This window comes from Rhincodon typus, chromosome 34 (genome assembly GCF_021869965.1).
Source record: "Rhincodon typus isolate 14 chromosome 34, sRhiTyp1.1, whole genome shotgun sequence".
Taxonomy (NCBI): Eukaryota; Metazoa; Chordata; class Chondrichthyes; order Orectolobiformes; family Rhincodontidae; genus Rhincodon; species Rhincodon typus.
In genome coordinates this window covers 12,707,054-12,729,684 of record NC_063365.1, presented here as the reverse complement: position 1 = coordinate 12,729,684, position 22,631 = coordinate 12,707,054, and the positions used below count along the sequence as shown (strand labels likewise).

Below are 22,631 nucleotides of genomic sequence, written 5' to 3'. Positions count from 1 at the left end.
GTCTTATTTATTGTCTTATTTATTGTCTTATTTATTGTCTTATTTATCTTTTGGGGTGATGGGGTCAGAAGAAATGAGGCAGAAATTAGAAGGTTAGCTTAAAAATGATGGATAAGTTGCATGTACTGAGTAGGTTTAATGCATCAAATGGCTGCTGCTTGTTTTATTTTAGTTTTATTGTGCTGTTACTTTTAAGCTATTAAGTGTTACTGTTAAACAGCAAAGCCTGGCAAAGGTAACTGAAACTCTGAACTACTTGTATATTTCAAGAGCGGCATGGCAGCTCAGTGGTTAGCCCTGCTGCCTCACAGTGCCAGGGACTTGAGTTCGATTCCACCCTCGGATGACTGCCTGTGTGATGTTTGAACATTCTCCCTGTTGGTTTCCTCCCAGAGTCCAAAGATGTGAAGGCTAGGTGGACTTGTAAATTGCCTATAGTGTCCAGGGGTGCATTGTTTAGGTGGATTAGCCATGGGAAATGCAGGGTAACAGGGATAGGTGGGTCGAGGTGGAATGCTCTTCAAAGGGTCTGCGTGGATTTGCTGGGGCAAATGCCTTGCTTCTCCATTGTAAGGATTCCACGATTTGCCTCACCTTCGTTATCTTTTAGCATTTTAGAATTACAATTAGATTTTATTGTCATGTTTACTCATGTAGAAATGCGAGTACAGTGTAAAATGTGCAAAGTTGCCATTCTCTGGCACTTCAAAAGCTACCTTCGCATATGTTTGACGATTATAGAGAATCCTTGTGTGGTAAGGAAATGATTTGAAACAGTGAAATCATGTGTGGATTAAACAGCATATAAAATATTTTTGCATTCCTAAAGATGGTTGGACATGTAGATCATAACATCTCTGGCATTCGGAGTTGGGTGTCTGTTTTAGCTCTTGAACCAAGAGTGTTTGGAGTAGTGTGGTTCTTGGTGGCACAATACAGACATTTTAAATCATGACACAAGATGCAAGACTATAAATAAATTTGTGTTCAAGTTTGAAAATAACCAGTCACTTATTAAAATGTTAGGCAAGCAACTTGAGTTCCAAGCTTAATAATGTATCTGGTTCCGCTGTCTTTTTTTTAAGAAAAGGATGTCAATGCTCAAAATGAGACAACTGCAATTCTGACATCATCAGTCTTGTGTATTAATGGCAATTTGTGAGTAAACATGATCATTTGCAGAGTTGGAAAATTGTGTTCTAAAACTGTGGAACTATACTTTTAAATTCTAATTTTTTTGGAATTGATTCTTTTTTTTTTTCTCCCCACAAATGATTTTAGGAATGTGTTTTTTAAAATCTCTTGTGTGCCTAAAAATCTGCAAACTCCGAACAGGGAGGGACTTGGCAAGATTTCGATTCAATGTACCAATTGGGTACGTTAAGCAATTTATTATTTTGTCTCCGAAGGCTTGAAGACATCCACACCTCTTATGGTGCGAGAGATTCTATTCATGTGAGACCAGCATAATGTGTCTGCTGAGAATATCTCCTTAGGGTAGAGAATTGGTAGTCAGTTGACACGCCTATTTGCAAATCACTGAGGAACAATGTTGAGGTACTGACCTTCCAAGAAGGCAAAACGAGATGCATGTATTCAGTGAATCAGGATCGGGAAAATTTTAATGAGCCACGACTGTTGTTTTTCTGTTGTTCTTGAGGACTCTGTAGATGCATCAAAGTGAGATTTTAATTAGATGCTGTATGTTTGCTTGGCAGTAAAATACACTAGCTTAACACAAAAACCAAAGAACTGTGGATGCTGGAAATCAGAAACATAACTAGAAATTGCTGGAAAAGCTCAGCAGGCCTAGCTACATCTGTGAAGGGAAAGCAGAGTTCAAGTTTCAGGTCTAGTGACCTTTCCTCACAGATGCTGCCAGATTTGCTGCACTTTTCCAGCAATTTCTATTTGTTTGTTTGTGTAGCTTGATAACATGCAGCTCTGACATCCTTGGCCCTGTAACTCCCAATTGTGACCTCTGTGTTTCCCTGTTTGTCATCAATTCACTACTGATATTCCATCAATTGTAAAGAGCCTGAGCTTGTGAATTCTCTCCCTGCACTCCTTCCCCCCACCCCCTTTGATTTTATTTATATACTTCTTGAAACCTGTCCCTGTGGCCAAGTTTTTGTTTAGTTGTCCTCAAGTGTCAATAGGTGTTAAATTTCTATTTTGGTAATGTTCATATTAGATGTTTTCAGATGCTTTTATCAAGTTAAAGGCACCCTAAAAAGGCATGTTGTTGCTTTTAAGTATCTCTAGAAAGACCAGGTAACGTATGAGGTAGAACAGATAACGTAGTATGAACTCGTGAAGTTCAATAGCCATAGTTCGAACTTTAAAGCTCATCTGCATGTGACATTGCATTAGATTCACCTTGAAGTCCTTTTCTCCTTCAAAAATTTTAGTTGTGCTGTTTGTGATGCTGACCCATTGGCCTTAAGGTGTGCTCAATCATTACTGATTCCCTTGGGCCTTGACTTTGCCCACTAACTTTTGCTTGTCTGTCTGCCATCAGCTTGTGATCCTTTTGACCTATTGGTTTATTAGCCTATGCTGTTTATTCATATTCTAATGTCTGAAATGGTGAGAAGGTAAGGGAACTGTAGGGAGGTGGAAGGCAGTACATAGAAAGGAAGGCAGTCTCTGACAAGGTAATGAAAGCAAAAGCTGAGCTTTGTTTTATAGTTGATGCATTCAGTATGTTGTCAAAATAAAGAAGTGTTTTGTATTCAGCCCAAAGTTTATACAAGTGATAACATTTTTAAATGTCTTATCAATAAAGCTGATACTGGAGATGGGTTATTGATGGTTTAAAAATTGAAGTTCAATATGATAATTGACAGGCTGGTTTTTTAAATAGAATCCCTACAGTGTGGAAACAGGCCCTTCGGCCCAACAAGTCCACACCGAACCTCAGAGTATCCCACCCAGACCCATTCTCCTGTTTTCTTATGCTTTTTTTCTAGACAAAGCCATGAAGTTGTAAAGTTTTTGGAAAGTGCAAATATTCTTTGTGAGCATGTCTGATATATATTTTATCTATCTATCTATCTATCTATCTGTCCATCCATCCGTACATAATACTACTATTCAAGTTGTATCTGGAATATGGCCATCAATGTTTTTCCCAGTGATAAGTGTGTGGTAAATGTTATAAGCTGTTCTTTGTAAATCTGTTTCAGGTTGGCAAAGAGACAGTACAGACAACTGAAGATCAGGTCATGAAGAGGGATATGCCACCAGCCTTCATCAAGTGAGTATTGCGTTACATTTGCACAAAAATAGGCTTGTAATGAATAACTGCTCATCATGATTTCACTTGTACTTAGTTTTCATTTGTGCTTTGGTAGTGGTTATAATCTTGGTGAATTCATTTTCCATATTGGGGAAAGGTTATGGTTTTTCTAATAGTGATTTGTATTCAAGGTCATTTTCTTCACACCAACCCACTGCCCAAACAATCATCAACATATTTATATGGTGCAATTTGGTGTTGAGTTGAATAGTTTGGTATGATTCACTGCTTTGCCAAGAACTGTTCACGTTTATTTGTAGTTTATGCTGAGCTGTGTATAAAGCTGTATTTATGTTCACTCCTTGAATGACGGCTAACGCAGCCAGCAACAAGATTTCCACATCAGACACAGGCACACAAATGACGATCTGACATTTAATCTGCAAAGTATTTTGATATCCAAAAAAAATTCCTAGAATATGTAGCTTCTCATGTATGCTATTGAATTCTCTCAGTTTAACCCTGGTAAGCCTACCTTGTGTGTTCCTCTTACAACTACCTGTGTCCAAGATGAATTTGCACTATTTTAGTGCCTTTTTTTCGGGAGTTTCTCGAGAAACTCAATGACAAGCAATGGAAACTGAGCAAGAGTTAAGAGGCTCAAGGTGGAAGATGGAAATTATTGGTTTTGACGTTGTTGGTGTGTAGCACAAAAAAGGCACTAGTTGGAACGGGGCTACCTGAAAGTTATATATTGGTGGTGAGACAGGAGGGGAAGTCTCTCTTTAGTACGTGGTTGGAAGAGCAGGGGTGTACGCTCCAGTAAGGACCTACAGAGATTGCATTAATTGTTTAGAGTGGAGCCATTGCACATTTGTAACTTAAAATGGTAATTTTGAAATGTAAGCCCTGGGTAATGAACCAGATGTGAAATTCACACGTGGTAGATGCATGGGACTTTGTTTATATAAAACGTGTGTGGTAAGGGTTTTGGATGACTGCCAATATGTATAGGATGTGACTGATTGGAGGCTGCTTGAGACAGCCCAAGTAAATTTAATCAGAAGTAAATACATTTTCTGCAGTCATGGAATGTTGATTGTTGTTGATCACAGTTACAGTCCCATGAGAAGGTCAAGCTCCAGCTAATGATGCTCGACTTCCCATGGCTGCCAGAAGGAAATGGTTTTTAAGGCTTGGGAGCAATTCTCATGCTGGCATCACTCGCAGGAGTTGAAATTTTTCAGTTTAGTTGAACTTTCTCTTTAGTGTAAGTGTTTTATTTTAGGCCATCCTAACCAAAGCTTAATCTTGGGTTGTTGAGATTGTATGTTTCGTCTTTACTTTAGAGTTTAAGCAAATAGTAATTTACAATGATTGAGAAGACAACAAAATAATGGAATTGCCGAAAAATTTTGTCAAAACTTCACGTCTTGCACTCAACAGGACAATTCACAAGAACAATTCAAGAGCAAAGGCAACATTTATAGACATTCTGCCTATCACACAAAATGAGTATGGTGGTTTATGATTTTCAGTTAAGGTGTGCTGCCAGGTATGTAGGCTATATGTCCCAAAGACTGACAGATCATATTAAATAACATAACCCTTTTGCTGCTCGCAATAAACTAGGTCCTGGCTGTATCAGCCCACGTGAAACTTGGAAAACCATGTCCAACGTCCAATGTAATTGTGCAATTGGGCAAACTTTGCTGGATATATTGATGACTGTGAAAAACTGCAATTTTTAGATGTCAGTTGGACTTGAAATGTGGCACGCTCCTTTGTACAAGAAGCTACAAATTAACCCTTTACTTGGCAAACAAATAATATTTTATTCATAGTGTGCCTGTTTTGACTGAACAAAATAAGTGACAGCCGTTTTCTGGTTTGCTGCATGAGCGCTCAAGTTTCAGAATCTTGGATCCAGCCATTGTATGTAAGAAAAGCAAAAGTCTGAGTATGCAGTATAAGGGTTTAAAATAGCGGCAGGTTGTGATAATTAGCATGGAGAATTTTTTACTGGCTTTCTAGCAACTTTCTGAAGATTGCTGTTGTTCCTTGATGATAATACAAATGTGTTGGTGTATTTTGGAGGGTTCAGCTGAGAATGTACAACTGAGGAAACGTAATTTTTCTCTTGAGCAAAGTTCTTCTGTAATGACTGATGCTGTTGAGTATTGCTGGAGACCACTGAGTAGAGAAGGACATGTTCCACACAACAATCCATGAATACAAAATAGTTCAGTATGCTGATTCAGTATTCAGGTTCTGGGTAAGATCTTGGAATAGCAATTGGATGATGTTTTAAAAAAAAAAGCAGAAGAACATTCTCAGCTGTTGTATAAATCTGTTCCTATCCTAGTATTTTTTTCTAATGGCTTTCTTTGCTCTGTGAAAATGCTGAGAATGCAGCTAACAGAAAGAGTTTGTCTACATATAGAGTACTGTTGCTTTCAAAGGGCAACTCAGTGAAAGCTAAGTACTACTAAAATTTGACAAAAACAATATTCTGTAACAAGTTAGTGCCAGAGTGGGTGTGGAGTTTGTGGTTTGTTTGAAGTCTGAATGCACTTAATACTTCGGTTGCTTTGGAGTCACCACTCGAGAGCCCCACAAAAGAATGTATCTGATTTTTAACATCACTGGTGATACATATGACATCATCAGTTCGAAAATATACATTTCTGGCTTCTCGCGTTCTTGCTGATTATTTTAAAATGCACCTTAAGATGGTCGTAGAAGGAGATGCAATACATGGGGAGCAAATAACATCTAGACAAAAGGCTATTTTGTAGTGAAGCAACTAGCATTTCTCTCATTTGTTTATAAAAATTATTCATTACAGTTGTCAATATATATCTTCTTTTGGAACCTCATGATATCCATTTAGTGGAGTGAACAAGTTAGGAATATGTCAGCCAAAAGCTTCCAGTTTTTCTTCAGTGTTGTTCCTAACCTTACATCTTTCACACCAGATACAGGTTGAGGTATTTGTTGTGTCCATCTGTAAAGAAATCTGTAAAGAAATCCACTATTGTATATAGAAGTTAATTGAGCAGTTACTTTAATTTACTGATTTATCATTCATAGAGTTGAAAATGCCTGCACTAAATTGATCCAGGCTGCACAGATGCTGAAGGACAATCCATATGCTGTACCTGCACGCGATTACCTCATTGATGGTTCTAGAGGTATTCTTTCTGGAACTTCAGACTTACTCTTGACGTTTGACGAAGCGGAGGTATTTATGTGATAACTTGTTCAACTTTGCTTGGGAAAACTGTGTATGACTTTCGTTGCATCTTTGTCTGTTAGTATCCCACAAATTGAGTTGTCATGTGTAACTTTAACAACAATTTTTTTTTGTACCAATTAATTTTACCTCCCAGGTTCGTAAAATCATCCGTGTCTGCAAAGGCATCTTGGAATATCTTACAGTAGCTGAAGTGGTCGAAACTATGGAGGATTTGGTGACTTACACCAAAAATTTGGGTCCAGGTTAGGAATTGGGTTTTCTTGAAGTCTAAGTTATTACTAAAGCAACACTTTATATTGCTCTCAGTCAAACTTTGAAAGATGTGCTATTTTGTGGAACTAAACTTGTTACTTGGAGCATGGAGGATAAGCTTATGTACCAAAAAAATCAAAATTATGACGAACTTGCAGTTGATTTGACTATAACCAGATACATCAAAGTGTATGATGGATGAAGTTTGAATGAGAATTCATTAGCGCCTGCATTAGTAGACCTGGAATGTTGGAAATGTAATTGCAAAATTTAAATTTTAATGCAATTGAAGTTTATATTGTGCATTGGACTATTTGTGTATCATTTTTAAAAAAAGAGAATGCACAATGACTTTCATCTGTGTTTTAATGTGCTGCAATTTTTGATTTTCCCTTCTTTCTTCGCTGTGCCCTCAATTAGGAATGACTAAAATGGCTAAAATGATTGATGAAAGACAACAGGAATTGACTCATCAAGAGCACAGAGTTATGCTGGTAAACTCCATGAACACAGTGAAAGAACTTCTTCCTGTACTGATTTCAGGTACTTCTGAAAATAGCTAGACTTTCGGACTAGGAGAGATCTATCAGTATGTTTTAACTATGAAAATACAAATCAGCTGTGACATTTTTCTATTCCCACCTCTCCTGGAGCCTTCAATCTTGATTACAGGTCATAATTCAAATTGACATTTCATATGGTGGTGACTTGATATATTTTTATTTAAACCAAATAAATCTCCTGTTGTGTTTAAAAAGAATCAAATATCTTCAGAATAACAAGCTACATTTTTCTGAGATGATGGCATAACTTTATTTTCTGTTCCTTTCTCTTTGCATTCAGAATGGAGTTAAATTTTGTTCAAGCATTGCACCGATTTGATTTTATTTTTGTGAAGGTGTGTTAATGCCATGTGCAATGAGAAGGAATAAATTATACAAAAAATACACTGCCGAGAAACTCAGTTGTTGGAAGAAAAATGGTACATTGATACTGAAGGGCTGAAAATAAACTCCAGATGTGCTTAAAGTTGTTTAAGAATTTTAAGGGTATTAAAAATAACTGGCTAATATTTTGGACTGGGACTCTTTTGGAACGCTATAAAACAGCAACTTGATTTTTTCTTTTATCCTTCACGCACTAATAACTTTGTGGCTTTCTGTTACAAATTGATGTAAATTATAGCTGCATCAGCCATAAAACTGAGGAATTTGCAGTTGAAATCCCCGCTTTAGTTAATTGCTGTATATATTGTGGTGTCGAGAATATCCACAAGTGTCCAGTCATGGAACTACATACCACTTGTAACAACAAAAAAAATTCATTTTCGATTTTTTTAGCTATTAAGATTTTTGTAACTACGAAGCAGTTCAAAAGCCAAGGAGTGGAAGAAGCTCTAAAGAACCGTAACTTCACTGTGGAGAAGATGAGTACTGAAATCAATGAGATCATTCGTGTTCTGCAGCTGACATCCTGGGATGAAGATGCTTGGGCTAGTAAGGTATATCTGAGATTTTGAGTAAATTACAGTAAAATTACTTGAGTGGTAAAGCTTTCATTTACTTGTCTGTTGAAATATAATAAGATACTGTACAGTTTCCCTAATGAGCGTCTGTCATTTGCAATCTTAGTGCAACAGATTTTTTCTTTTCATTTTTCATTGTTTTCAATCTTGATTCTTGATTTATTACCGAGACTGTGTGTTTATTTTTATTTATTTCATTGAGCTGCAGACAGTAAATAGGTAGTTTCTGAAACTTGTTTGCTTCGTATGCTGAGATGTAAGAGAAATTGGGATTAAGTTTACATTTGACTTAAAATACAATAGAATACATTATTTGATATTGGCTGAAGTAAAATGACACCTGCACACTAATGAATAGTGTGATTCTGTTGTTCATTATCTGTATGTATGTGTGTTTCACTACAAAAATGGCTGCCTCAAGACAGGCTAATATATGCACTCTGTCCTGTTATGTGTCTATTGACTGACCTAAAAAAACTACTGAATAAAAACATGTAAATGTGAATTTGATGAGTTGCCAGATATTGTGGCTACATTTTTTGTATTTTTGGCCAGTTACAAAGGAAAGAAAATTCTTGTTTATAAACTATGTGCATTTTTGTGGTCAAAACATTACCTGTTCAAATCTTCTCTTTTTTTTGCATTTTTTTTTTCTTTTGGGATCAATACAAGCATCTTATTTTTACTTTCTTCCTTGTTTCTTCTTCATTCTGCCTTGTAGAAGGTAAGCTCACTTGTTTGTTTTTTCTCTCTTTTTCTGCTGAAGCATGTTCTGAATGAATGCTCTTTACTGCCTTACTGCCTTGGTGTGTGGTGCAGTTTGCTTCAAATAATGTTATGGCGAGCACATGCTGAACACGGTTCTTGAAATACAACTTGCGGTTAGGTCAGGTGTTTGGGACATTTTTACCGCAAATGTTTTGTGGTTTGAAAATGTCTGTTAAAACTTTTAAACCACATCAGATTATAGCATGATCACTGCAATAGCTTCTGATGAAGCTCTTACCAATAGGAGTATGAAGTTGAATGGCTAGTGGGGAGATAAGGTAGTACATCATTTCCACAAGGATCAGTCATGCATTTCAGTATCTTAAATTATTTTTAGTACTTTCATCCTAAAAGTAATTTGGTGCATCAGGTCCTCCGACTTATTGGTGAATATGCAACCTTGCAAAGCGTTGACCACAACAGACAATAAGACTCTTCAATTTCCTAGCTTGTTGATCTGAGCCGGAGTTGCTCTATAAGATGCTGCCCTCAATATAATGATTAGAGAATAACAGAATTAAATAGTGCAGGAACAGGCCATTTCACACTTGAAGCTGTGCCAGCACTTTGGTAGTGGTGTTCGTTCGGTTTCATCCCTAACCTCTTTCCTCATAATGACATAAATTTTTCCTCTTTATCAATTATCTATTGCAACTTTGGGTTTGTTGAATCCACTTCTTCCTTTATGGGTAATGCTATCCAGATCAACATAACATATTCCAAGGTTTTCCCCTCCTGTTCTGCTTTTTCTTCGACAATAATCTGTTTCCTCTGGTGACTGAGGATGCATACTGCCAACCTCTTGAGTACCTATTTTTTAATCTGTTTTTAATATATCCTATTTGTACACACACTCACTCTTTCACTGCAACATTGGCAGCTTCCTGTTATTTCATGAAGTCATATGCATTGTGCACTCATACGCAACCATTCACATTGCCTCCACAAGAAGGCCTCCTCTTTCCTCAGCACTACCCACCCTTTCTTTGACAACCTTTTATCATTTATTTATATTTATTTATGAGAACCATTCTTTTCTTCATACTAGGGACCATAATTAAATGCATAATTTAATCCTTAATGTGATTCTGCTTAGTTGGATTTTTTTGTGTCTTTGGTACAATGATTGTGCTGTCTTTGTACCTGAAAATATACTTCCGCAAAAAGGAAAGCGGATAGAAGCAAGTTTACACAAAAGGCAACAACAGTGATAGAAGCTGGAAATAAATGGTTTGTTCTTGCTGCTTTGTTCATCGGTCCTAACAAATATTGAACTTAAAATAGTTTGTTACAGTACTGACTGTTTTGCACAATTAATGTGCAGAACAAAAGTTCAATTATACTATCATTAAAGAAGATCTAGGTATTGTATCATCAATTTTATTTTCTGCTTTTACCAGGTTATTTTTGGAAACCAGAATATAGACACTGTATAGTACATTGAATTGTGCCTCTAATCATGTAGAACAACACAAAGATATGCAGGTTAGGTGGACTGGCCATAGGGAATGCAGCGTTACAAGGACACAATAGGATAGGGGGTTGGGTCTGGGTGGGATGCTCTTTGGTTGGTGCAAACTCAATGGAACAAATGGTTTTTCTGCACTGTAGCAATTTTATGAATGCCACATGTCTTGGCTACATTAGCTAGTTAAGATCATCACTTAATTCAGTGACCTGTCTTGCTGCTTCTTACAAGTAACCCTTGCTGTTAAATTATTTACTTGTGCATCAAACGTCACTGTAAATTTATTGCACATTAAGTATTTAACATTCTTGCAGAAAGCACACATGAATACACTGTTTGCAATGTAACAGTGAGTGTATGTTTCTAACACACGGAAGTTCTAATACACATGTAATAGTGCCATTCTTAAACAAGCTTCTTTACCGTCTGTGTGGAAGACATGAGCAATTTGATGGTTGATTTTAATAGTTGGTGCAATCTTCTGACTAATGGTAGAGTTTCTGCATTACCTGAAAAACTACACATGTATTCTGCAGAGAGCTTTTCTAAGTTCGAAATGTTTTGGGAATAATGAGTTATCCTTTTTAGTAAGAATTAGACAAACCAAATACAGTTTTGTTATTTTATATTTGTAATTGTTCGTTCATGCACCACCGAAGGAGTGCAGCTACCCACTTTGTTAATGCACTTTAAAAACTGCATATAAGGTACAGTGTAAAGGTAACATGAGTTCCTATTTTTGAAAATGATGTTTTGGTAATCCTTCTAAATTTGGGGAAACAGCTGTACTTTGATCCCCAGTTCACAATTTTAAATCCTGCATCATTGCACATAAAGTGGCTTGGATGTTGTTTTTCTGGGAAGAGGTCAAGAAGCACTGGAGTTTTTGTTCCACACTGAACCTCTGAATGCATGGACTCCTTTCTGAATCATTAAATTAACACTAAATTTTTGTCCTCTCAAAATCTTAAAAGTTAAGCTAAGTTTGTTTTTTACGTTGTGACTCTGAAAATTTATTAATATCTATGTAAATTAGGAAAACTTAATTTCTTAAGAATTTTGGTTTCTTGACTTGTACATTGTAACATTGATTGGATATTGAGTCATATCTTAACATTAGTTTACCAGCGTGCTCTGCTTGTATTATCGTTTATTGCATCAAAATACTGCTCCCAATAGAGATGAAGCTTTTGGGTAAAATTATTTGTGATACTGAGTGGGTTTTGGGATTTTCTTTTTAGAGTCCGAGGTCTACAACATGGAAACAGACTGTTCAGCCCAAATTGCCCATGCCATGCAGCTTTCACAATTTAAGCTAGTCCCATTTGCTTGGTCCATATCCTCCATACCTGTCTAAATGTTTCTGAAATGATGAAATTGTACTTGGCTCCACCACTACCTCTGGCAATTGGTTTCAGACGCTCACCATTCTCTGTGGGGGGGGGAAAAAAAAATTTCCCCTCTGACTCCTTTTGTGTATCTCCCCTCTCTCCTTTCACGTATACCCTCTAGTTTTAGATTCCCCTACCATGGGGAAAAGCTGTTGGCTATCGAGCTTATCTATGTCTCTCAAGATATTATATCACTTTTATAAGGTCACCCCTGAGTCTCCTACACTCTGGGGGTAAATTCCAGCCCATCCAAACTCTACTTATAACTCAAACCTTCCAATCCAGATAGCATCCTAGTAAATCTTTTCTGCACTCTTTCTAGTTTAATAATATCCCTTCTGTAATGGGGTGACCAGAACTGAACCAAATCTAATTTAGGGCAATTAATCATGTAGACTGCTGGTAATTAGCTGAACTTTTGTTTCAAACAATATGCTGTATCCTGCATTTCCGTTAAGTTTTAAGTGAAGATTGTGAAACATGCAAAGATCTGACATGAGATAACAAAGTGTGTAGAGCTGGATGAACACAGCAGGCCAAGCAGCATCAGAGGAGCAGGAAAGCTGATGTTTCGGGTCTGGACCCTTCTTCAGAAATCGGAGGAGGGTCCAAACCCAAAACATCAGCTTTCCTGCTCCTCTGCTGCTTGGCCTGCTGCGTTCATCCAGCTCCACACCTTGTTATCTCAGATTATCCAGCATCGGCAGTTCCCACTATCTCTCAAAGATCTGACACCATGTCTTCGTGATGTTTTGCTGAATATTAATCAGTTACCTCCTGCCATTCCACTTTCTACTTTCCCTCCGCTTATGTATAATCCTAGAAACAGTAATTTCAACATTATTGCCTCTGTACCAAATGCTCCTGCAGAAATCGCAGACTTTTTTCAGATTGTCATATCGGGTGTCAAGTTTGATATAGGGTAATCCGTACACATCTACTATTGTCGCTTGAATCTGCCATTTTAAACTACATCAAATTAAGGCACAACGTTCCTTTCAGCAGTTTCTGCCAACCTTATCTGTTAAGCCCAAATTTGGATTAGTAGTTTTGTTGGTAACAATTAAATTATGTTGCCATAGTTTTTAACCAAAGTGCTGATTTTGTTTTAAAGTAAACTGATGTCAACGCTGCAGTTTGTGTAGTTTACATCAATATAAAGGTGCCATTTGTCTATGGGAAAGGCATTCCAGATGCTTTTCCTTGTTTTATTGCTGTTGCACGTCGTGCATTAGTTTAAAACGATGAGCCCTGCTTGTATGTCATAGCACAAGTTTTTAGTTGTGATGTTTTCTTGGCTCTACTTAATCAAAGTTCGGCAACTATTTGATCCCATTTTAGAGATGGTACAAATTTTTCATAGTGCTCGTAATTGCCGAGTGTTATGCTGTCCTAAATAATGAGCTGAATACAAGTTGCCAAGCTATAATATTTTAACATACCAACAACATGTAAGTGTATACATTTTTGTAATTTTTTGTTGTGATTACTGATCTTTGAAGATATCAAGTGCTTATGCAGAACAGGGTATGAGGAAGTTAAGTTGAATTGATCTGAAGGATTAATGGATTTCTTTTGTTATTTTTAGATGTAGTTGACTGATTCCTATCCATGGAAACATCGTATTTGAAGATTTGTGCTGTTGACTAAAATTTCAATTGAATGGTCATATGAGGAATTTGCAAGTTGAGGCAACACAGTTAATCTTGAATGTTAGAAATCATGATTGTGAATATTGTGTGGATTGAAATTGGTACATGTTGTATTTTAACTAGGTTATAGGATATTTTTTCTCTGTAGGACAACACTAAGGTGCACTTAATTGATGCAATAACTTATGTCCATTGTTCAATAGCAAAAGGGGTAGCACTGTGGCTCAGTGGTTAGTACTCCTTCCTCTCAGTGCCAAGGTCTTGGGTTCAATTCCAGCCTTGGGTGACTGTCTGTTGGAGTATGCATGTTCTCCCTTCGTCTGTGTGGGTTTCTTCAAAGTGCTCTGGTTTCCTCCCACTGTCGAAAGATGTGCAGGCTAGATGGAATATCCATGCAGGATTGCTGGGTCAGGCTGGGGGACTGGGTCTGGGTTGGATGCTGTTTGGAGGTTCAGTGGAGACTTGGGCTGAGTGGCCCCTTTCTGCACTGTAGGGATTCTAAAATATATGCTGTACAAAATGAAATATGTTCTGTAAGATGTTTCACAACATAGAATAGCAGTAGTCATGCAGAACATAACTTTGGGCATTTCATAATGGATTATAAATATTGGGATTAGACGGATGTGGGTTTGGGATGTTCGAAGTTTAAGATTAACATGTTAAAGGGAGGATTTTGAAGAGGCTTTAGGGTGGGGATCATGGTGTTGGAGAGATTTGAGAATAATGTTGAAGGCTTTGATGGTGAATTTACCATGCTCAGGTGTTTTGAAGATAGCAGTGCATGCAAAGGAGTCTTTTGTTGTCGAACTTTGGAACAAGAATGGTATTGAGGGGATTTTGAAGTCTTCTGGGATGTGAGCAATGTGCTGAGAATGATAGAAGTGTGGGGTAACTGAGTTGAGAATATGTTGAAGGTAACACAGCATGCCAGTAGACTTCATGCCCAAGACAGCACTGGCAAAACTGATCCTTCAGTTACTGAACCAAGAAGGGAGTTTTTGTATTGATTTGGAGAGTTGGCTACATAGGTCAGTGGTGTCCATCAGTGCAAGTACTTTTTGCTTGCTAATGTGATCACAATATAACAAGTTTAACCCTGGGACAAAAGGAAGTTGAATTTCTGGCCTCATGATGTTGCTTGAGGGAACAAGTGTGGTGATTTATAGTTGGTATGACAGGTACTGTATCATGCTTCAGAAATGCAGACGCAAGATAGTCTTGAGAGTAGAATGTTGAATTTACGCAGTATTGAAAGTCTCTAGTATTGTGATGAGGCAATCGGCTATGGTAACAGTTCTAAAGGTTTTTATTGGTGACTGAACAAAATAGTTTTGTTCATTTTAGGGGATGGAGGTTAGAAGTTGCATTTTCTCGTATAAGGAGTGGTCAAAGAGATGACTAGTTGATTAGCAATTCTTTTGATCAAATACATAGATTTGCAATAATCAGTACAGAGTCAAACTTATTGAGGATAAGATTTCTTTTGAGGTGATGGAAAGAAATGGGAAGAAAAGTGAAACATATGATGAGATGCTCAGCAAGCATTGGCTGAGGATGGGAAGTTGAATATTGAGGAGCTTGGCTAGGGATTGATTCCAGGAGCAGAAGTGGATCTTAGGGAGCTAAGGAGAGGCAATTAGTAAGCTGGGACTTGGTTTTGGTGAACTGGGGATTGTTTCAATATAACATTTCATCAACACTATATTGCACTTTGCACTTTGAGTCTGATTTAGGTACAGGTGTTTAGGATATGTTTCAATGCATGACTTTGACTCTGCTAAGGCTGATCACTAAAGGAATAAAGGGAAAGTTGAGAGAAGGGTAGTCTGAAGCAGGGAGGAAACCCAGCAGTTAGGATGCCAACAGATTAACTCACTCGGTTGGAGATACAAATATTCTACTCAATGAAGAAAATTGTATAGACACTGTGACAGTTTGGTTTAGGCTGATTTGAACTGCTAGGCGGCAGTGATTTAGACCAGTTGGAGGGCGTGATGTCTGCAACCAGTTACTGAAATCAGTAACTAGGGTTTGCTAGGGATGGTTTGAGATTTGGAAGCTGTCTGACAATTTTTAAGCAGTGGCAGTAATTTTGTACCTTTTCTTAAATCTCACTTAATAGTGAGATGTAAGTGAATGATTTATACATGCAGTAGAGATTTGTGCTTCCTTTTGCACAAATCTATTTTAGGAAATACTGTACAATTAGTTATGTTAGTAACCTGTTCATTCTCATTACATGTCCTCTTTATAATATTGTGACCGTCTCCTGCTGATGAAATCCTTCCTCTTCCTTGAAACATTGGACATAAACTGATTCCCTTCCCTTGCATATTCTGCATTAGTTTCCAGGATTTTTATACAAATATTTTGTAATACTGTGTTAGTAATTTTCTCCTATAAAAGGCTGTTTTAGTGCCCTGTTTATCATGGATATGATTCAACGGATGAAACCATATGCAGTGTGCAATGAAATATTGAGATGTTTGTGTGTTATCAGTTATTTACAGCATTTTCAATCTTTTTGCTTAGAACATGGCTTTACAGGAAGTGCTTTAAGCTAAAATTCCCTGTTTGTTGTCAAAATAACAATGACCGTATTACATGCGTACAGCTGGGACTGCTCTTGATTTTTAGTAAGTTCATAAAATTTGTGAGAAGGTGTGATGAATATAGTTGGTATCTTGCCTCTAAGTAAAATAAAGTCTGCAGCTAACTGCACTTTGTGTAATCTGGTTGTGCTTATGTGGTTTGTACTGTATGCAGTGGAAGAATCCCTGAATTGATGGTAATGATAAATTCTGTAATGGCTTTAAATGTTAGTTTGATGTTGGCTGCTTTTGTTCAAGACAATGTCTTCTACTTACAATGATGTATAATTTCCATATTAAGAAACAACTTATTTCAAAACTTGCTACAGTGTTAAATATTTGGATTCCGTGCCTCCGTTTTAGTTAGCGAACCAAACTGTCAAGCAAGTATTTAAAAGAAAGTCATTTAAATAGCTAGAAAAGCTTTTATCAAGTACAAGATGTGTGATTTCTCATTCTGTTACTCTTACAAGAATAATGAAGACCAAATTTTGTCATATTGAATGTGTTTTTTTTCTTTTGACTTTTGGTCATTAAAATGTCTGATAATGGCTATTTATTCTGATAGGATACAGAAACTATGCGAAGAGCTCTAGCTATGATTGACTCAAAGATAGACCAGGCCAAGAATTGGCTAAGTGATCCCAATGCACCTCCAGGTAATAACTAAATTATTAACTATTATTATTGCTACTATGCGAAAATGCCAAGTTAAGTGGACAAACTAAAACTTTAAAATGTCCCAAAATATTCCCATGGTAAATAGGGTTCTTTTCTTTCTGATATTAATTGATGGCCATTTGCTTGAAGTTCAACTGATCAGTTGCGTCTTTTAGGTGATGCTGGGGAGCAGGCAATCAAACAAATACTGGATGAAGCTGGCAAAGTTGGAGAACTTTGTGCGGGCAAAGAACGAAGAGAAATTCTAGGTACTACCAAGGCTTTAGGCCAGTTGACTGACCAAGTATCTGAACTCCGAGCCAGGTAATTTTTTTTTTTGGTAAACATTACCATATTTGATATAGAATTCAATGCATTATGTAGTGCCGAGGTATTGTGATCATGAAATACGAGATAATTGATGTCACAATTTGAGCTTATGCTTTAGATAATTCTGGTGACAATATAATCAGCCATGATAGGCTCTTGTGGTAGTGTCCCTATCCCTGAGCCAGGAGGCCTGGGTTCAAAGCCCACCTATCCACTCGTGTATAGCAACAACTCTGAATGTGTTGGTTTAGAAAATACCTATCGTTAGCAATGAGTGGATCCCATAAGAGCAAAGTTAAGTATAAAATTACATTTGGACCATAGGAAAGAGGTAGGCCAATTAGTTTGAGCTTAATCGATCAATCAGTCAAATGAGTTAATCTTTGAATTAACTCCGTAACCCTTGCACAAGTCTGTTAATACCTATTTGGTTGACAAAACTTGCTCAATCTCAGTTGAAATTAGCAGTTGACTGAACTTCAATTGTATTCAGAAAAGAGTTACAAACTTCCGTTACCCTTTGTGCATAGAAAGATTTTCCAACCACTGCTGAAAGGCATAATTCTAACATTTGGACAAAGCCCCAAGTTCGTGACTCCCCAACCAATAGAAACAGTTTTCCTCAATCTACCCTATGAGGTTCTCTTAGTATTTTGAGGGCTTCAATCAGAGCATCTGTTACTCCCCTGAGCATTGGGAATACAACACTACTTTGTATAAGTTGACCTGATCATTTTAACTCTTGGAATTTCAATATCATTAAATATTGAATATATATAATAAATCTACATTACACTGCCTGTAAGGCTATGGGATCCTTCCTGGGGTGGTGGGCCCAGAACTGCACTCAGTGATCCAGATGTGGTTAATCTGTGCTTTGTATTGATGCAGCATAACTTCACTTGCGTTATTTGTATTAATTCTATTCATGCATGGCATGTGGATGTTGCTGGCTAGCCTAGCATTTGGTTAAGTCAATCATGTAGTTTAAGGTCTGGAGTCACAGTAAGGATTGGACTTTTCCTTTCATAAAAGATATAAGGAATGAGATATTGTACTACAATCAACAGTGGTCACCGTTAGACCATCTTTTTAATTGCAAGTTTTTATTGAATTCAAAATTCACCTTTTGCCATGGTAGGATTCAAACTTGCGTCTCCAGAACCAAAGCTTGGTGTTCTGGATTGCTAGTTCAGTGACATTATGACTACACTGCCGCATCCCTATTTGTTGCTTATTTATAAAAACAGGCATTCCATTAGCCTTTTGGATTATTTTCTGTACTCCTTTTGAAACATGTTTTAATGATCTGTGTACAAGAACCCTGTATAGGTCTTTTTCAGCTCCATTTACTGCTTTCACACATTTGGCTCTGCTTAAAATATGTAAGGTCAATTTGTGTTGTATATATCTGTGTGTGCAAATAAACGTGAGATGGTGCTAATACTATTTGGTTTTTTTAAATGAGTAGAGGTCAAGGTGCAACCCCTATTGCCATGCAAAAAGCACAGCAAGTATCTCAAGGACTCGACATGTTAACAGCTAAGGTGGAGAATGCGGCCAGGAAGCTGGAGGCAATGACAAATTCAAAACAGGCTATTGCCAAGAAAATAGATGCTGCTCAGGTAACTTCAATATAATTCTTATGAAACGTTTCATAAGATAGGAGTTCTTCAAAGATTTTTGCTGGAATTTTGTTTTAACAGGTTCGTAATATTGAATTTACTTCTCTGCTACATGGGAATCTGATTCCTATTTCTAGTGCTTGTTTGGAGTTTGTGGGATCTGTTAGAAAATAGAAGTGTAATTCCTGGGACAAAAGCAGTGTGCTGGATAAATGCAGTAGGTCTGGCAGTATGTGTAGAGAGAAAAACACTTAACGTTTCAAGTTGAGTGACCCTTTGTCAGAACTGAAAATAGCTGGAAAATGTTGTTGATTTATTGTTGTTACATGTACCGAGGTACAGTGAAAAGGGTTGTTTTGTGTGCGATAGACACTGATGGTACCATTCGAAGGTCATCTAGGTAGCAGAACAGAGTGCAAAATAGTGTTCAACTGCAGAGAAGGTGCATAGTGACAGATCAGAATGCATATTTGAGATGTCCATTCAAAAGTCTGATAACAGCAGGAAAGAAGTTGTTCTTGAATCTATTTGTTTATGTATTCAAACTTCTATATCTTCTGACCGATGAAAGAGGGTGCAAGAGAGTAAAACTGGGGTGGGAGGGGTCTTTTATTATATTGGTTGCTTTCCCGAAGCAGTGGGAAGTATAGATCAAGTCAAAGGATGGAAGGTTGGTTTACGTGGTGGACTGGAATGTGTTCATGACTCTGTAGTTTCTTGCGGTCTTGAAGATGAGCCGCCATACCATGCTGTGATGCACCATAAAAAGCATCCTAAAAATTGCTAAGAGTCTTTGTGGACATGGTGACGTTTTCTTAGCCTTCTGAAGAAGTAGAGATGTTGCTGTGCTTTTTTGACCGTCGCGTTGATGTGGGTGGACCAGGACTTATGGTTGGTCATCATCACTCCTAAGAATTTGAAGCTCTCATGTTACACCTTTGCAGACAGGGATGTGCCCTCCATTCCGCTTCCTGAAGTCATTGACAAGCTCCTTCATTTTATTGACACTGACATTGATGGAGAACTTGTTACTTTAACACCACGCTGCTTAACACTCAGTCTCTTTACTGTATTCTGTTTCGTTGTTGGTAGAGATCTGACCTACAATGGTGGTGTTGTCAATGAACTTGTAAATGGAATTAAGGCAGAATTTAGCCACACTGTTGTATATAAGGGGTATAGTAGGAACGGAGTACACAGCCTTGCGGGGCACCGGTGTTGAGGTTTACAGTGGGGGAGGTTTTGTCCTTCATTCTTATTGACTGTAGTCTATGGATCAGGAAGTTGAGGATCCAGTTGCAGAGGCAGGGGGGAGCAGAATCCACGTCTTGAAGTTTAGAGATAAGTTTATTTAGAATTATGGTGTTGAGGGCAGAGCTGTAGTAAATAAGTAGGAACCTGACACAGGTATTATTGTTATCCAGATGTTCCAGGGATGAACGTAGGACCCAGGGCGATAGTGTCTGCCGTGGACCTGTTGCACCTGGTAGGCAAATTGCAAAAGATCAAGGCAATTTAGTCAGCTGGATGATGATTGGTGTGAGCCGTGACTAACTTCTCAAAGCATTTCATAATTATGGAGGTCAGAGCCACCAGGTGGTAGTCATTGAGGCATGCTGCATGATTTTTCTTTGGCATGGGATGATGATGGTCTTCTTGAAGCAGATGGGAACTTCAGATTGTAGTAAGGTGTGGTTAAAGATGTCTGAGAGTACTCCCACCAGCTGGTCCATGCAGGATCTGAGTGCACGGCCGGGGACTCCGTCTGGGCCAGTCGCTTTCCATGAGTTCACCCTCCAAGAAGGCTGAACCAGTATCTGCAGCAGTGACCATTGGCTCATGTGTATCTGAGGCTGTTGGGATAAGTGACTTTGTTTAACTCACCATCTGTTCAAAGTAAGCGTAGAATGCATTGAGCTCATCAGGCAGGAATGTGTTGTTACCTGCGATTCTGTTTGACTTGGCTTTGTAGCCCTTTGTCGTCAAAGCCTTGCCACAAACTCTGCCCATGTGGTTAGTCTAGGTCTCAAGCTTAGTTTGGTATTGCCCATTATCATTTCTGATAGCTTTACAAAGGGTGTACCTGGATATCCAATATCAGTCAGGGTTGCCTGACTTGTACGCCTCAGACCTGGACTTGAGTGGGGAGTAGATTTCCTAGTTCAGCCATGGTTACTGGTTGGGGAACATTTCAGATTAACTTCTTGGCATACAGTCATGTACAAGTTTTACTAATGAAGTCTGTAATGGTATTCAGGTTGGCCCCTGAGGTCTTGAATATGGACCAATTCACTGACTGTAAGCAGTCTCATAGAAGCCCTTCTGTTGCCTCCAATCAGTGCTGCACTATTTCCTGTACTGGATCTTCGAGCTTTGATTTCTGCTTGCAAACTGGGAGGAGTATAGTGTTGTGATCTGATATTCCAAAATGCAGACAGGGATGGGGCAGTCAGCATCTTTTGACAGTTGTATAGCAATGGTCAAGGATGTTCAGACCTCTAGTGGGGCAGCAGACATATTGATGATACTTTGGCACATTCTTGAGGTTGGCCTGTTGAAGTTACTCACTATGATGACCAAGGCTTTGGGGTATTACATCTTAAGACTTTGTTTGTTTGTTGCATTGTATACTATATCAAGTGCACTCTTTCACTTCTCTGTGGTGTGTATGTAGACTGCTGTCAGGATTGTGACAGTGAACTTGCAGAGCAGGTAGTAGCGAAGTTAGTTTACTGCAAGATATTATAGGTATGAGGAGCAATAACTTGCCAGGGTCGCCATGTCTGAATACCAGGAGGTGTTGAGGAGGCAGATCCCACCACCCCTTGCCTTGAGGCAAAGAAAGATCTGTTTGGTGAACTGAGAAACCTTCGGGTTGTAAGGCAGGGCAGGTGTAGCAGGAGTGAGTCATGTATCTGTAAAACAGAGCACACAGCAGTCTCTCACTTCCCTTTGAGAAGGGGAGTCGAGCTCTTAAGGTCACCCATCTTGTTTTCAATGGCTTGGACATTTGCCAGTAGTATGCTGGGGTAGGGGTACTTGAAATCCCATCGTTTCAGACTCACCTGAAGTCTCCCTCCTCCCATGTTTGATGGATAGATGGCTACTCCTATTTGATCCTGAGAATCAGTGAGGGAAGTCTGCTGCTCCAGATGGTAAGTGTATGCTCCCAGTGAGATCCTGGGCACCAGTCATGGCCTTAGGCGTTCCAGGGGGTTTTGTGGTCAGTTTAGTTGGGCCTCCTCAGTGTTGGGTCACCATGGGGTCAGGTCTTGTTCCAACACTGTTAAAGATGATATTTATGCCATTAATGGGAGTGGGGGTTGGTGAGAGTGAATAAAGTATTTGAAATGGAGCTCTTAGAGAGAGAAAAGGATAAACAAATAGTGATAGTTGAGAGAGAGAAACACGAGTAAGGATGCTAAGGAGAAGTTTGAATCGTTGAAAATGGGTTGACTGTGCAATGCAGGATTTAGGGGTCTCGGGAGGGTAACGGATGTGGAGGAAGCTGATCACATTCTGAAATTATTACACTCTGCTGAGTCCTGAAGGCTGTAAGGTGCTTAGGTGCATGATAAGATGATGTTCCTCCAGCTTGTGTTGAGCCTTGCTGGAGCACTGCAGCAGGCCTGAGACAAATGTTGAGATGGGAACACTGGTGTGTTGAAGTGGCAGGAACCTGGAAGCTCAATTATTTGCACAAGTTAAGCATAGGTATTCAACAAAGCAGTCACCCAGTCTGCCTTTTGCCTTCCCAATGTACAGGAGACCACATTGTGAACAGTGAGTATAGTATGTACTTGATTGAATAAAGTCCACCAGAGGCAGTGGAACAATAACAATAAGGGAAGGTAGGGAGAGAGGTG

At 38.4% G+C, this 22,631-nt stretch overlaps 1 protein-coding gene across 1 annotated transcript in view; it reads left to right on the top strand.

The window, feature by feature from the left end:
- The window catches only part of vclb (vinculin b), a 103,215-nt gene that overhangs the window by 40,478 nt on the left and 40,106 nt on the right, over positions 1-22,631 (top strand). The window contains exons 2-10 of the mRNA XM_048616267.1: positions 3,189-3,259; positions 6,335-6,485; positions 6,634-6,742; positions 7,173-7,295; positions 8,093-8,253; positions 8,999-9,001; positions 16,719-16,809; positions 16,987-17,134; positions 18,612-18,765. Of these exons, the coding sequence (XP_048472224.1) occupies positions 3,228-3,259; positions 6,335-6,485; positions 6,634-6,742; positions 7,173-7,295; positions 8,093-8,253; positions 8,999-9,001; positions 16,719-16,809; positions 16,987-17,134; positions 18,612-18,765 (972 nt within the window). The 5' untranslated portion in view covers positions 3,189-3,227. The remainder of the gene's footprint in view (positions 1-3,188; positions 3,260-6,334; positions 6,486-6,633; positions 6,743-7,172; positions 7,296-8,092; positions 8,254-8,998; positions 9,002-16,718; positions 16,810-16,986; positions 17,135-18,611; positions 18,766-22,631) is intronic.